Source organism: Castanea sativa, chromosome 4, assembly GCF_040712315.1.
Source record: "Castanea sativa cultivar Marrone di Chiusa Pesio chromosome 4, ASM4071231v1".
Classification (NCBI taxonomy): Eukaryota; Viridiplantae; Streptophyta; class Magnoliopsida; order Fagales; family Fagaceae; genus Castanea; species Castanea sativa.
The window spans coordinates 40,777,660-40,793,437 of record NC_134016.1 but is presented as its reverse complement, the minus strand read 5'-3'; the positions used below and the strand labels follow the sequence as shown (position 1 = coordinate 40,793,437).

Here is a 15,778-nt window from a genome sequence, read left to right as displayed (position 1 = left end):
ATCGGCGGCGGACAGAAGCATTGTGAGCTTCAATGCAAGTTTGTGATTGCAGGTCTAGGCCTGTTAAGATACGTGGATTTCACTGAGGTTGGACTTGGATCCAAACCCAAACCTCTGTGTTTGGGCATAAATAGCTCGCATTGATACTGATTTTCTTTATTTTTGTTTTCCAATTTACAAATTTTATTGTTACTTGCATTTTTTTTTTTTTGGTTTAATAATTTTTTGAGATAAACCGATAGAATTTTATTGATTGATAGAATAAATCATGTATACAAAAAGAGAGTAGGGAACACACAAACTAAAAACTTCTTCCCCACAATATGCCATAACCTCAAAAGAAGCTCCCCTGTTTTCCCATAATACAAACAGAGGTTGGCACGGTCAGGCCGAACCTTGTGTATCAGACCACATCTTGAGTAGCAGATAGTCTTTGGTAATTCTCTAATATCGCTAGCGCTCAACTAACAGATAGCCTTTTGTTTAATAATTGATTGAAAGCTGTGAGCTCAACTAACAGATTGAAAGCTTTTATTTCGATAACTTTTTATGGCCTATTGAAGCGGTTTGGTTCTTGGTTTTATAACTCTATTCCTTTGTTTTTCATTTTTTTTTTCAAGATGATTGGATCAATTTTTGTTGAATAATTGATTTTTTAACTTTTGTTTTCTACGAGTTTCAGCTTAAAAACTGCTGCGATCGAAGTGGTGAAACTAATTTCTGATGCACTTGTTTACGTACTGAACAGGTTTGTTTTTTTTTTTGAAAACACTGAACAGGTTTGTTTATCCTTCGTTTTTCAATTTTTCAAATTTGATTGTTATTTTCCTTTTAGTTTTCTACAAGTTTCAACTTAAATTCGGCAGTTAATTTATGAAAGGTTTCAATTTTGGAAGCTTTTTATCACCTATTGAACAGATTTGAGTTCTTGTATAAATATGTTCTTCATGTATGTACTTATATGTGCTTGTATAGCTCATTGAACTTAGGGGCTAGCTTCTGGATATGCATAATTTGGGATTATTTAGATGGGTTAGATGAGGTATATTGTTATGTCTATTATATTTATTAATATGTAATTGTTAAAATTATTAGTTGAAGTTGGAAGGAAAGTTTATTGTTAACTATCTGTTTCATGGCTGTATAATTGATTTTTTTTTTTTTTGGTATGTTTCTAAATTATTGCTCAATTCATGGTATGTTTTAGTTATAGAGTTAATTTTTTTTTTTTTGGTTAATTTGATTTAGTTGTTGAAGATTAATTTGTTACTACTTCAAAATTCTTCTAAGGATCTGGGTGTGAAATTCAATTAAAGTAAAAATCAGTTGTTTTTGAAGGTTTAGTTATATGTGTTCCTAGGTTAAAACGGTTTTTAATATGGGTTTTTATTTAACAAGTTATTGGTCAATTTTGTATGTAAAGGCAAAATTAACTAGAACTTACAAAACACAAAACTGACCAGAACTTACTAAATAAAATCCCATAATAATAAAATAAAACTATTTTAACCAAAAGACACAATTGGACCTTTAAAATCACATGAATTTTACTTCAACTGGACTTTAAGCATGGCCCCACAAAATAAATCTTGAATATGCGAATTTGTAAATTAGTAACATTTTAATGCTCCATAGCTGCATCAGATTGGAAGAAAAAGTAATATTAAAGCTGAAGGATTTCTCGTTTGTGTATCTTCTAGTGATGGAGGACTCTCTTTCATTGAAGAATTTCACAAGCTTCTTGATAACCTCAACATAATTCCAATTGCCTTAGTTGGTTTACACTTTCAAGCCTTGGCCGTCTCACCACTTCTTACTCATTCTAATATCATCTTGCCTTTCATAGCAGCTACAATCGTCTATCACATTACATATATGGTGATAAAACTACAAACTCAAGACGCTGGTCCCATATTGAGGTTCATTTGTCTGGCTTCTGGAATTATTTCTATTGAGCTACTCTTCACAATATTCCTGTCTCCCTTTCAACTAATCAAGGTTCATTTATACCTAATAAGCCTAATGCTAGGGGGGCATTGCCTTTTTTACACAGCAAATTTAGTACTCAATTGTATATATTCAGACGGAAGAAGTTGAAGTAAGCTATTATTGTTAATTAGACATATTGTAAACGAAATTTTCACTTTTCAATTTTCTGTTTGTTGAAGTTTGAATTTATTTATATTATATTCAAAGTGAGATTAATTATACTATATTCAGCATAAGTTTTTAAACTTGATTGAAGATCTCACATCCATGATCCAACTGCTTAGATAATAAAATTTGCAATGCAATTTTGCAAATTTTCAACAACTCAACTTTTTAAGGTAGAAAGGTTTTAAGGAAAGTGAGATTTCTATTTTATTTTATTTTTGTGACAATGCCAAAATTCATTAGTAAGGAAAACAAAACCAAACAAAAGCCAGGAGCTCCACATTTCACCCAACCATGATAGCCATAAGAAAATACTGCAAATTGACAAAGCAGTTGCCAAAGCTTAGACCAAAAAACAAGCACATACATTCATGGTGCCTTCTAACTAAAGTTTGCACACCTTGTGTTTCCTTGATAGGATAATGATGCTTGTGATTCCTTTTCTTAGTAATAGAGTCAGTTGGTGTAAAGAGTTAAACTAATTGCAGTACCTTTTATGTCTCATACCCAATAGTGGCATCCTGGTAGTACTTTATTGCCTGACCTGTATTTGCGCACACATGCAGTTGACATCCATTTGTTTCCTCAGGATCCATTTTTTGCCAACACCAGCATTGCATTTTGATTGCATATCCTCACCACATTTATCATGTTTGTCCAGTATTTCTGATAAAATGATGTTTGAAATCCATTTAATCCAAAGGCCTTTAAAACACTCATTTGAGAGGGCATACAATACTTCTACAATTGAGTAGTGTCTAGGCACGGCATGTTTCTCGATACTGACTTCCCACATATAGCTCAATAGATCATGTTGTTTGTCTTGTGAGAACTGAACTCGATCATAGTCGCACTCACATCCAAAATAATCAACTTGCATATTTTGTTTGGAAAGCAAACAAATATGTTGTACATCTGTCCAAGTTTGCAACAATTACACTAGCACACCACTGAGAAGATAACTGAAAATAATAATGAACATTTTAGACATTTCTAGGAATTGGAAATCGTAGCCTTTTTATAAACTTTAACAAAAATCTCCCTCTAGAATTTCCTCCTGATGACCTAGATTCTATTGTGAATCATAAATGCTCCAAATAACAATTGGTTTTACATGCGCAGCATCCTTTACAATTCCTCTCTCACAAACAATAAAGTAGCCAAAAGCCAAAAAGAAAATTGAAAATGTTTATGTTAAAAAAAAAAAAACAAACATATGTTACCAAGAACCTACTCCTACATAAGTATCCCGGGTTCAAATATGTTATTCCCTAATTATCAAATTATCAAAAAGAAAACAATTGTGTTTCTCTAAGCATTTCATTTAGCTGGATTTTGAGAACCAAGAGTTTCTTCATATAGTCACACATCTATCAATATCTTCACAAACTATAAAAATTAAATGTTCTACTAATATCTTAAGATATGAAAGATCACAGTATAACCTCCACGGGGTACTTGGGTATTGAGCTTATTGGTTTGAGGTGCGAGTAAATTCAGAAGTCTCGTGTTCAACTCATCATACTATCAATCTATTAGGTTTCCGGGTGATATGGGTAGTGAGTGGAATAGTTTGGTCAAAGGCTATGACACTACTTATATATATATATATATATATTAGATACTTCCGAAATACAGTAACATGATGTTCTCTCCTCTCACATTCATGACGAATCTCACTAATTAAATTCATGGTAGGATCTACTATGAATGTGAGAAGAGAAAACAACATATCACCGTACTCTGGGGGTGTTCTTTGGAGATACCGAGATACAATATTAGTAGTAGTTACACGAGGCACCCCAAAAAACCCTAAAATTTTCAAACTTTATTCATTTTTTTTCCTTCTTTTTTTGGAGGTGAAGTTCTTTTCCCCAATTGTTGTAAGCGACCACCAAGCAGGACTATAGGAAAAAAGAAAAGGAATTTTTTTAAAAAAAAAAAGATGACAAATGAGTTATTCTATAAATCAAAAAATCAAGTCATTCATCCAGTAAAACAAATACAATTTTCAGTGATTATGTGAAGTCAAATCTTGGCGCTAATTTTTATTTAAGTAAAATTGAGAAAGAACTAAAATAAGAGCATAAAATTAACTAATTAAGACAAACTTCTTTGACAAACTCTATAATGAAGTTTGAGAATCAATGAGATTGTCAAACCCTATATACAAACGGAAACTAATTGCCATGAACGTCTAGACCTCTCTAGACTCATCTTTTCATAATAATCCATATCAACATTTGGAAGTTCAAAGCGGAAAGTGGCTTGGAATGATAAGGAAAGTCTCTAATTTACTAATTCTAAAGTGGGGATTCTTGGTTATCTCCTTTTCACCATCCAACGGAAGTGAATTATCACATCAGTATGCATGACAAGAGCATCAAATCACTAGACTATTTGATGACTAAAATTATTTGACAAATGTATGTGACTGCCACACCTCTTCATCTTATTACAACTTCTAGCTATGAGCTCACATATAGCTCATTTTTGAAGATCATATATGTAAGCAAATGAAGAGCAAGCCTGGAAAGCTCTGACTTCTTGCAATTATCGAGCAAGTTCACTTCTTACATGAATTTCTGTCATTACATACTTCATCCTGCATTGAAAACAGAACATCTAACATGAATTAGCATCATATACTTCAAATATGCTAATCCCTGGGTTGCAAAGTGATATACAAACCTTGTTCTTTCTTAATTCCAAAATGTCTTCTAAAGGTGGCCGGCCTAGACAAAAACAGATAAGTTTGCATCGAATATTTATAAGTTAATAATTTGATTGAGCAGAGCAAAATCAGATTAGTCATCAATGTGGTTAGTTTTCAAAGCAAGTTTCATGAGCTTCCAGTGAAGCAGGTTGCAGGCTCAGTTTGATTTTGAAAATGTGCATAAAGAGAAGTTAAAAAATCACACAGATATTTTTTCATGGTGCAACTAAATCCAAATGATATGGTTTTCTGTTAGTGGACAATATAATGATTATCAAAAGAAATAATTCCTTGTGGATCACAGGGCTGGTGCTGCTCCATTATAATATGTAATATCCAAGGGGAAAAAATTAGCTATAGCATGACTTTTTTTTAACTGAAGCAAAGAAGGCATGACTGCCTGAGAACTTTGAAGGGGTCATAACATAAAATTATTTATGCAATACGAATTTACCTGTGATTTGAAGACGATATTTAGCCCAAACACCATATACAGCATCAGTTATTGTTGCAATCTGTTAAATGCATATAGCTATATTTAGCACAAATAATGATGAGAGGACAAGGGAGCATTATCCACAACCTTATGCATCTAGAGAATGGTAGCATTTCGATTAAACTACAAGTAAAATTAGGAACAAAGAAACTTACAGGTTCATATTTGGTAATGGCATAAACCCAACCAAGACCAACTTGTTCATATAGTCTTCTAAATGCCTGTAAAGTTGTCATATGTAGGAATGAGAATGTCAGAAAAAGAAAGCAGTGGCAGCTTAAAGTTCTTAACAGAGTTCTTTAGCCATCATCTTCAAACAGATTGTGTATCTAAAGAATTCCAAATGTGTCCCAGACCATTGACATTTACTATTGAATTGCAAAGGAGACTACGAAGGAAATTGGCGTAGAAAGAATCATTGTCCATGTGCCTACCTAGGACCCAATAAACTTTCCATGCAAGCGTTGGAAAAATGATAGAATCATGGAGGTGATCACAGTTCCACATCCTAGGCTACGCTTTGGCCTCCTTTAGAGTTTAGATATTTGAACAGTTAGTGATTGTCTAGAAAACTTATTAGATTCAAAGTTTTACTACCTTGAACTTGTACTAATTGATTCTAGTCATTGAATAGCCTTAGTTAAAGTTTCCAAACCTATTGATCGATGGTGTTTTATATCCCCCATTATTCTTATATATTCCATAGGTTGGACCACTAACAAAAGTATACACATTCACATAGATGACATGCACACATGCATGCTTACTCACATACACAGATAAATACAAGATAGTGAATTTATATTTGGTGGAAATCTGGAAATAAAAGTAAAACACGTAATGAGAAGAGTGGACACTGCAAAAATACAATTATAGGAAAAATGAAAAGGGTAGGAAATGCAGCGTACTTCAACATCAGTGACTACAGTTCCATCAGAGAGGATGGCATGAATCCTTCCCATTACCTAAACAGAAAAAGAGAACTTCATCACTGTATTGCAATAAATCTGACACAGAGATGCTCTAAAAATTTTATTGTAGCATACCATTTAGTATTTTACAAAGTTATCATTTACTTTCCTATGGCCAAAGCACAGAGCCACATGATTTCACATGGATTTTTCAGGAAATTTCTAATGATCCATAACAGCCACCAAAAAAAAAGAGTAAATTAGTCTGTGAAGTCATATTGGATATGATTAACAGGTAGTGTTACAGTCACTTGTATAATTCATTTTCTACTTCTTATCTTACAGGTCCTAGCAAGCCCTCTTCGACCTACAAGCCGTGTATACTACAAATTTCAGCATTGTTTGGAACATACAGTTTTGTAGTCTAGGCCTTGATTCTCCTCTGGAGAGTATTCATCAGAACTTATATCAACAAATTTGATCGTACCATAGTCCTTATTCCTCTCCCTGAGCATGTTGACCTGACATATAATGAACTTAAACACATCAAATATTTAAAATGACCAAATTCACAAATTAACACATTTTACACACAAATCAGGTGTGTTCTTGAAGAAATGCAAAAAACAAGTCCTTGAAGACAGACCTCACGCATGCAAAGCGGGCAGTCCCCATCATATAACATTTTAATTGTCCAATTCTGAGGTGATTGTTCTTCATCTTCTTTCTTGGGTATTAAGGGATCCACAGTAGCCTCGCTTATTGCGCGGAATGGATATTTAAGTCCTGCATAAATTTAAATAGCACAACAACCAACAAAACTTGCTTCAATTCTTAGTGTCACTGATCAAAATTGTTAAATTAGTTTCCACCTAAAATTGGTTCTATTCTATCAAATAATGAAGGAAAAACATTTACAACAACAATAACAACAAAGTGGGAACTGGCTATCCTACAAACCCTCAACAAACTAATAAGGGTCGGACACGTAAGTTCTTTTTTGCCATTCTATCATGTCCAAAGTCATATTCTCTTTAAGAAAAACATTAAAACACCATAAAAAATGAAACCCTTCAATGAGAATTGCTTTTTATTGTTTCTATCCAAACCGAAAGAACCAAGTAAAGTTTGAAAGATGAAAATAGAGAACAGAGATAGAGACTCACCACCGGGTTGGTATATAGGAAAAGCTGTGAATCTATGGAGAGCATGTGAAGGAGGGTAATGGAATTTGAGTTTAAGATAGTGAGGAACTGATAGGAGAGATGGGTTTCTGTGTCTTCCTCCAACGTTACAAGCTGTGGCAACAGCTCCTCTCAATGCCATTGCTCCTTTTCTTAGAAATCAGCTCTTGAATTTTTAAGGATTCGGTGTTTGTTTCGTTTCCTTAAATCCAACGTTGGTGATGTTCATAACTGCTTTTTCATACACGTGGCAATGCGGGCTTCACTCAAAGAATACTTGCCTATTTGGCCTCCAATCGTCCACTCAATAAGTTCGGAAAGTAGAACCATTTTTTTTTTTTTTAATTAAAAATTTTAGATATATGATAAAATTTTGATTTTCGAATTACAACATTTGTTTTACCCCCTATTATTAGGATAAAACATCTGAATACTGAATTCTCTTGGCTAATCCAGAATGCCAGTAGTATTTATTATTTTGATCAAAATTGATAATCTTATCAGAGAAATGCCATATCGGCAATATTTTTACAATATTTTCAAAATTAATTATAAGCAGTTAGTTGTTATTAAATATTATGGAGGGGTAAAAAATAATTTAAGTTGTAAATTTAAATTAGAACTAATAATAACTTACCAATTATGATTTATTGTGAAAATATTGTAGACGTATCACTTTTTATTTTATTAAGATAAGTAATAATCTATAATAATGTCAAAGTAAATAACCCAAAGTTCAAACTATGTTCCACTTTATTTTCAGTTTAAAATTTCAAGAAATTTTATGTGTTTTGTGTTTGATCTCACTTATTACTGGGAAGTTTAAGCCCACACATAATTAGTTTTTTTTTTTTTTTTTTGAGTTTGTGAAGAGAAGTGTTAAAATAATAATTAAATGATTAAATTCATGCTAATTTATAAAGAGAGTTGAGAGGAGCAAAAGGTGGAATCAAACTAAGTAGTATTGGCTATTAGTCAAGATTCTTTAAGGGAATAACTTATTCCGTTGAGACTAGTTTGTGTAAGAATAAATTGTCTCATTTGATAATGTATCCATTTGATAACTTCATGTGGAGCCTGAGGACCGAAGATTGGTAGCACCGCTATAGCCTTTAGTTGTTCCTGATGAAGGAGTATCTGTGGCTAGAGGAGTGAGGTGGTCCGAGGAGAGAGTGGGAAGTGACAGAGCGTCCTTGGGGGGTGTAAGAGGTGAATGTAGGCGCTTTAAGGGATAAGCAAGATATTTGTGGGAGGTTTCTTGTATGGTCTCCCCACTCCTCCTCATTAAATGGTTGGCAACAGTTTTATCAGCTGCATTAATGAGGAAGTGACCTAAACAGTAGATCCACAGTTCAACAGTTCCTTCCACCACCTTCACCAGAAGTCTAATGGGACAAGTGTCCTAAGGAGATTTAGAAGGATTAAAGATTGAGAGCTAGGATGCAATAGGTCATGGAGCATATAAAGGAAAGGGGCTCTCAAATAGTAGGGGGTCATAAAGAATCAAGAAAAAGAGGTCAGAGCTAGAACAATAACTGAGAGAAAGAAAGTGAACAATGTACGTATTAACCAAAAACATTGTCCCCTGACAAACTTGTAAAGATCCATCTATACATCTAAATCTTAGACTTCTGATTCCTCCTATTTTATCTGTGTCATCAAGCGAAGCCCAAACTTATTTATCTCACTCTCTTTACAAATATTTATTGATTTGGGCCGGGCTTGAGAACATCAATCTCACTATTCTAAGTGGGTTTGGGTCCGTCAGATTTCGTGCTCTTACACTTCATATATGTTATGGTTTAATAAGAAGTTACATGTCTTTAAAACATTGGTTAACGGAGAAGTAAGTTTCCTAAGTAACTCCAACTTTGATGGACAAGTGGAAGTTATAGATATAAGGAATTTGGTCCTCTCTCTACCTATAAAAGAAACATTCAGCTACCCCATCAAATACATTGAATAGTGAAAGAGAAAAGAGGATCAAGATAGAGAAACCAATTCTATAAAAATTTAGTGCCTTTTATACTAAGACTTGATCTTAAGAAAAGTTCAGCAATGAATCAATGTAAGCTTTACAATTAATTTGTGTAATTGTAAAATCATGATAATTCAAGATCTTAGAATTTATATTATGGTTGTTTATAATCTAACAACATAAAGAAAACATTTATAGTTTATGCACAAACAACAAACCCAAAATCCAAGGAAAATATGAACACTTCACGAATGAGGGGTCATATTACAAACAAAAACTAATTGCCATGAACATCTAGAACTATCTAAACTCAACTTTTCATAATAATCCAGATCAAGTATTGGAAGTTCACACTGGATAGTGGCTTCGAATGATTATAACAACCAAATGGCTCTAATTTATAAATTCTAAAGTGAGGTTTCTTCCTCCTTTTTCTTGTCCAACAAAAGAAAATTACCACTTCCTTGTGCATATTATAAGAGCATCAACTCACTAGATTTTTTTATGACTAAAACTAATTGAAGAATATGAAGTTAAAATTTACACGTGTTGCTGTACAAATGATATAGCAGCAAGATTGAAAAAGGGTTACAAAACTATATTCTTTGTTGTGGTAAAGAGGCTAATTATTTAAAGAGAACTGCCACACATCTTTCTCTTGTTACAAGTTCTGGCTATGAGCACAAATCAAGCACATTTTTGAGCATCACATATGGAATCAAATGAAGAACAAGCCTAGCAAGCTCTAACCTCTTTCAATTATGGAGCACAAGTTCACATCTTAAGCATTTATATCATTGCATACTTATCCATTTGGAAATAACTTATTTAGCTTTTTATTGAAAATATTTTGTTGAAAGTGTGCTAGAAGTATATTTGTACTTTGAAAAAGTGAGGAAAAAAAAAGTTGAACTTATAAGCTCCAACCAAATAAACATCTTGTGATCAAAACAGAATCCCTAATATATTTCAGCACCATATTCCTCAATTATGGTAATCCTACAAAATAACACTACCAACTTTTGCTCTTCTTTCGTGATTCCAAAATCTCTTCCAAAGGCAGCCAGCTTGGACAAAAATAGATTATAAGTTTCCATCACATTTTTATAACTAATAATTATATTGAGCAGCAGAAGTATATTAGTTATTAATGTGGTTAGTTTTGAAAGCAAGTCTCATGGGCTTCCTATAAAAATTTTGTGGGCTAGAAGTTTGATTATGAAAATGTGCCAGACTGCCCGTATATAACGACATTTCTAGTGCGCTAGTATATAACATGTACACATTTACAAATAAATATACATAAATATACATAGTTACTATAGTAAACTTATAAATTTACACAAATATACATTTACTAATATGAAGAAATACTATATTCTCAACACTTTCATAACAAGTCCTAATTGACAGGTTGTTATAAGTTATTTTTTCACCAAAAAATAATGATTTCAATAATAGATTCAAATTAGAACTGATAATAACTTATCATTTATGATTTGTTGAAAAAATGCTCTACACATAACATTTATGGGTCCGGTTAAGCCTTCTATTTTTAAAAATATTTTCTTGAAATTGAAATAATTGTCAATACTTTTTCAATTCTCAAAAAAACATTTTCAAAAGTGATTTATTATTGTATGTCCTTACGGCCACACATTAGAAAAATCCAAACTTTATTTATTTTAGGCAAATTTACACATTTTTCGGCTAAATGGATTAAAGAAAGTGACGTGAGATACCATAACCAGGACACATGTTTAACTAGGAGAATGCCACCTAGCAGCTGGTACCTTAGTGGTGAAAGACCAAGAAAGTACAGGGGGCACCAAAGTAAAATAAAAATTCTTCAAATTTTTTATTTTCAATCTCTCTCTCTCTCTCTGAGCTTTGAAGCTTCAGCGCAACCAAAAATGGCGTTCTTGCTTAACAAAACCTCCATCGCTTCGCATTTCCGATCTCACTCCCAGGTACTACGCACTTCCTCTCTTCTCGATCCCCTTTAGTCGTCGTTTCGATCCTCTAATTTCTTTCTCTCTCTCTCTCTCTCTCTCTCTCTCTCTCTAGAACACAGTGGACGCGCTCTCTAACACGCGCCGCGCTTACCACATCGAACTCGGGGCTCGCGAGAAAGCCGTAAGTCTCTCTCTCTTTTGTCTATTGCTCTATCACTGTATCTCTATTGTTTGATATCTGTTAGGGTTTATAAACATGCATATCAAATTCAACTAGATTTGGTCAAGTTAGTAGCTGAAACACTGAATCAAACACCTAAAGATTACTACTTTTGATGCATTTCTGAATTTTAAATTTAAGTATGCTTGTCTTTGTGAATGAATTGGGTCATTTTGTATGGAACCTAGTAATGGGTTTTCCTATTTTGTGTGTGTTGTGTTGGTACTAATTTGCTTAAACTCTGCAGCTCTTGGCAGAAGACCCGGCTCTGAAGCGATTCAAATCCCATAAGAAGAGTGTGAATGCAGTTAAAAGAATGGGAGATGTTCTCACTCTTGTCGTTGTCGCAGGTAACACAGTGTTATCTGTTAATGGTTTATGCAATTGCTCAAAAATTTAAGTTCCTTTGAAGAGTATATGGCTGACTTGAAGAGTAATACAAAATGGACATATTGGAACAAAAGTAATTTGTTCAGGTATCTAAAGAGAATTCATGTTTAGGAATTTTCGTCAATCATGAAATGAATTACAAGGGTGTTTGAAATTATCGATACTCATTTTATATTTTGACAAATCATTATATTCTATGTGCAAGTTATTATAATTGGTACACTGAATTAAAGTGTAGTATAGTGATTTATTTCCAATGTATATGTCATTTGTACTTTTTTAAGTTTTTTTTAAAAATTATTTTAAATGTTCGAATGCCAATGGCCTGCTCCTAACATAATAGGGTAGAGGGTGAAGTGATCTAGATCAACCATATGCATGTGCAACTCACCAATAAAAATAAAAATCGTTTTAGTCCTAGGAAGCTCAGACACTTTATTTGGGATGCTGTAATGGTGTCCTATCTGCTGTTCAAAAATTGCTCGTGTCACAGTAGTGTACCCATACTTGTTCCCATGTCCATGCATCCTAGTTGTAGTCTATTTTAGTTGTCCAAAATTTTCTAATTTGTCAAACACTAGAAGCATAAAGTGGTAGTGGGGGAAGGTAACATGTTCTCCTAAGAACTCCAAACATTTGAAGGATGTAGGAAGTGTACCTTCTAGCTTCCCTATCATATGATTGTTTCTATTCAATAATTGTTCTGTCCATGGTATGATAAGGAACTGAACGTCCCCCTTCTCCTCCTCGGTTTTTTCCCTTATATTGACTGCCAATATGCCCAAGTAATCTGGTAAGATCCAAGTTTGAACTTATTCTTGCATTTGCAATCCTATTCTTTTTCTGTAAGAGCTTACTACATTTGTATAATTACATAGGCAGTCGCACATTACAAGTTATATAAGCTCCGTAGTAAGAAACAGAAAATAGCATTCTCTATTGGTAGCACCATCTAGTATGCTAGATTTCTGCACCTAAGCTAAAAATTTGTGATATTTTGGCCAATTCCAAATTTAATCCAGTATGAAGTACACTAGTTAATTACCAATGTGCTTTAACTCAAATGGTATCTCCTGCTCTTATAAGAGCAAGGGGCAGGGGGAGGTCTTGGGTTCTAGCGTGTCAATTAGCAGTTAAAAAATAAAAATAGGAACGAGAGTTAATCTAGTATGCAATTGATAAAACCTAAATCTGAGACATTGTATTATGAGAATTATTTTTGTTCAGAAAGTCTAGGGACATCTTTCTACAACTTTTTTCACAACTGTTGATATGGCCTATTGTGACTAGTGGATAATAAAAGTGGTACCAGTGGCATATCCAATTGAAAGTGATTTTGCTTTAATCACAGCCTGGCATTTGTACTTTACAAAAATTATTACTCTTATTTGTTTGACTTTAAACTTTTTGCTAATGAGTTGATGGTTTCATGGTTGTTTCTTGTTTGCATTTTTGCCATGATGTGTGTGCGTGTGATGTTTAGAACCTTTAGATTTGACAAACTTTTTTGGCATGCTTTCTGAAGAAGGGATTAAACTGCTAATAAAGCCATATGAATCAACTTTTGTAAACTTGATTTATTATCTTGGGTGGGGAAGCTTGAGAGTTTTTTGGATTATATTTATCATATTGAACAGTAGAGTTAGAGCAAGCAGTTCGAATTTAAATTCAAGACAATAGGAAATGTTCTATTCCTTTCATGTCAAATTTTCAGCAGAAAATTTTATGTTATGGTCTGAGTGACCTTTACTCGAGAAAAAAAAAGGGCCTGAATGACCTTACAAATTATTGTGTGAAGTGGCCAATCTTAAGTGGAAGGCCCTGTTGACTTGCATCATTTTAAAGAAAAATAAAAAATGGTAAAAGAAACGTTTAGCATCTTTTGCATTGGGGAATTTGCTTCTATCACAATTTCATTTGGTGACTAGACTGATAGAGATTCTTCTAGGGCCAGGTGTAATCCCCTGAAGGATAAGTGAAAGGCAGCACTATGTTGGGAACCTGTCCAAGTGGGGTTTTGCTAAAACTTGGGATTTTTTGCTGTGGTTTTCTTAAATATTTGCTCTTCTCTTGTGCAGTTCCTAGTGTCCACACACTCGCATGTGCATGCATACAACACCATCCCTGCCTTTTATTGTGCTGAATGGTTATAGAACCTGTTGTGTGTCAGCTATGGCACAATATCTTGATCTATTATGTCTGTAAATTCGGTCATGACAAATCAACAGCCGACCTTCATCATTGGACAAAATTGATTTTACTTGGTTACTCAAGTCTTTTTTCCTGTTAGCATCAAGCATGGCCATGTTATCTGGCTAGGCTTAGGCTGTCTTCTCTCACTAGTTGTAATGGTCTTTCTTATGGCATTGCCCTTTATAGGTTCTTCAATTTGAACCACATCATTCCCTACCTATGGAATAGGTTGACAGGAGTTACTTATACAATGCTCAATATAAAGGGACTGCCTTTTTATTGTGATTTTGAATCAATTTTGTTTGTTTGAGATAAACTATCAATATGGTTGTTTATATTGGGAATGATAAGAGGGTATCTGCATGTACTAATTGTTATAAGTAATTGTATTCTTGTTACCTGTTTCTAAAGCTTTCATTCTTGTTTGTGATGTATGTATGTTTCAGGTTGCTGCTATGAAATATATGTTAAAGCGGTAATGCGAGAAGAAGCTCGTAAAAAAGCAGGGGCTGCAGGTGGAAGTGCATAATGAAGTGTGTTAACTCCAGGACTTATTTTCCAAGAAAAAAGTAAAAAAAGAAAAGAGAAGAATAAAGAGGGGGGGGGGGGGGGGGGGGTGGGGGTGGTGTGAGTTGGGGAGGGAATGTAAGATTGTTTGGCCATGATGTTAGACCTTTTGTCATTTGTCTTGGTTTTTTTTTTTTTTTTTTGGGTCTGGGTTAAATAAGCAGTGAAAACATTCTATTAAATGTTTGAACCCAACCTTCTGCTCTTTTGGTCTCTTTTTGAATTTTATTTTATTAAATCTGTTATTAATGCAGCTGAGGGCTTTTGAGAGTCAACTTCCTTGGAAGAGACTCAAGTAGGGATGGCCAAATCCAATGGGTAACGGGTACCCGGCCCAATCGGAAACTTCTAGGTATTGCCCGATATGTCAGGGGTAATTAAGGAGAATTGGGCCAGGCCGATTTTGGATAAAAATCCAAAATTTTTGGGTTGGGTACGGGTAATACCCAAATCCGATCTTTATTTAAAATTATTATTAAAAAAAAAAAGTTTTAGACTTGCAGTTGGAACACTGGCAACACTATTATATACCCCACTATCTATTCTTCTACAAGCTCTCCCAAGCTTTCAACAACACCATCACAACAAAGAGAAATTAAATGTAACCCCAAAAAAAAAAACTCCAAATTATATCCATGGTTTTGACGGAAATTGGGATCCGGTATCCATGGGTAAATGTATCGGGTTGGGTATACACGACCCAAACTTTGTCTGTGGCTATTTTCTTCTTAAGCTGCAATAAGCTTACTAACATAATAACATGCTGCTTGTTCGTGAGCGTGAAATCAAAGTCACTGTGGATCTATGCTAATGAAGACCAAATTGAATTTAATCATTATTTAGACTAGGACATCCTGCCATAAAAATTAAAAAGTATCGTAATGAGAGGTTAATCTTCAAAAGTTTAGACTAATTTGAACTTTGAAAGATTATTAGTAATTAGAATTGCTCAAGCTGTTTCTCAAAAAAAAGAATTGCTCAAGCTTATCATATGTTACATCGACGAGTCTCTTT

At 33.8% G+C, this 15,778-nt stretch overlaps 2 protein-coding genes and 1 long non-coding RNA gene across 4 annotated transcripts; 2 read left to right on the top strand and 1 right to left on the bottom strand.

Moving 5' to 3' along the window:
* Positions 1 to 498: 498 nt before the first annotated feature.
* LOC142631798 (uncharacterized) lies at positions 499 to 2,167 on the top strand. The gene is made up of 2 exons (XR_012843663.1): positions 499 to 565; positions 683 to 2,167. It is a non-coding gene; the product is annotated as an uncharacterized LOC142631798 (long non-coding RNA).
* A 2,171-nt stretch (positions 2,168 to 4,338) lies between these two features.
* LOC142630769 (uncharacterized protein At5g50100, chloroplastic) lies at positions 4,339 to 7,744 on the bottom strand. Of its 2 annotated transcripts, XM_075804813.1 has the most exons (8): positions 7,444 to 7,744; positions 6,924 to 7,063; positions 6,691 to 6,798; positions 6,275 to 6,331; positions 5,522 to 5,587; positions 5,325 to 5,385; positions 4,846 to 4,889; positions 4,339 to 4,759 (listed from the first exon to the last, which is right to left on the bottom strand). In XM_075804813.1, the coding sequence occupies exons 1-8, from the start codon at positions 7,601 to 7,603 to the stop codon at positions 4,721 to 4,723; spliced, it is 675 nt and encodes a 224-aa protein (XP_075660928.1). In that variant the 5' UTR covers positions 7,604 to 7,744; the 3' UTR covers positions 4,339 to 4,720. The 2 variants fall into 2 exon arrangements, with proteins under 2 accessions (XP_075660928.1, XP_075660929.1); XM_075804814.1 differs by lacking the exon at positions 4,846 to 4,889 and having other exon boundaries at positions 4,635 to 4,759; positions 7,444 to 7,651.
* A 3,505-nt stretch (positions 7,745 to 11,249) lies between these two features.
* On the top strand, positions 11,250 to 14,780 carry LOC142632151 (succinate dehydrogenase subunit 7A, mitochondrial-like). The gene is made up of 4 exons (XM_075806566.1): positions 11,250 to 11,409; positions 11,507 to 11,575; positions 11,862 to 11,964; positions 14,644 to 14,780. The coding sequence occupies exons 1-4, from the start codon at positions 11,353 to 11,355 to the stop codon at positions 14,724 to 14,726; spliced, it is 312 nt and encodes a 103-aa protein (XP_075662681.1). The 5' UTR covers positions 11,250 to 11,352; the 3' UTR covers positions 14,727 to 14,780.
* Positions 14,781 to 15,778: the final 998 nt, after the last annotated feature.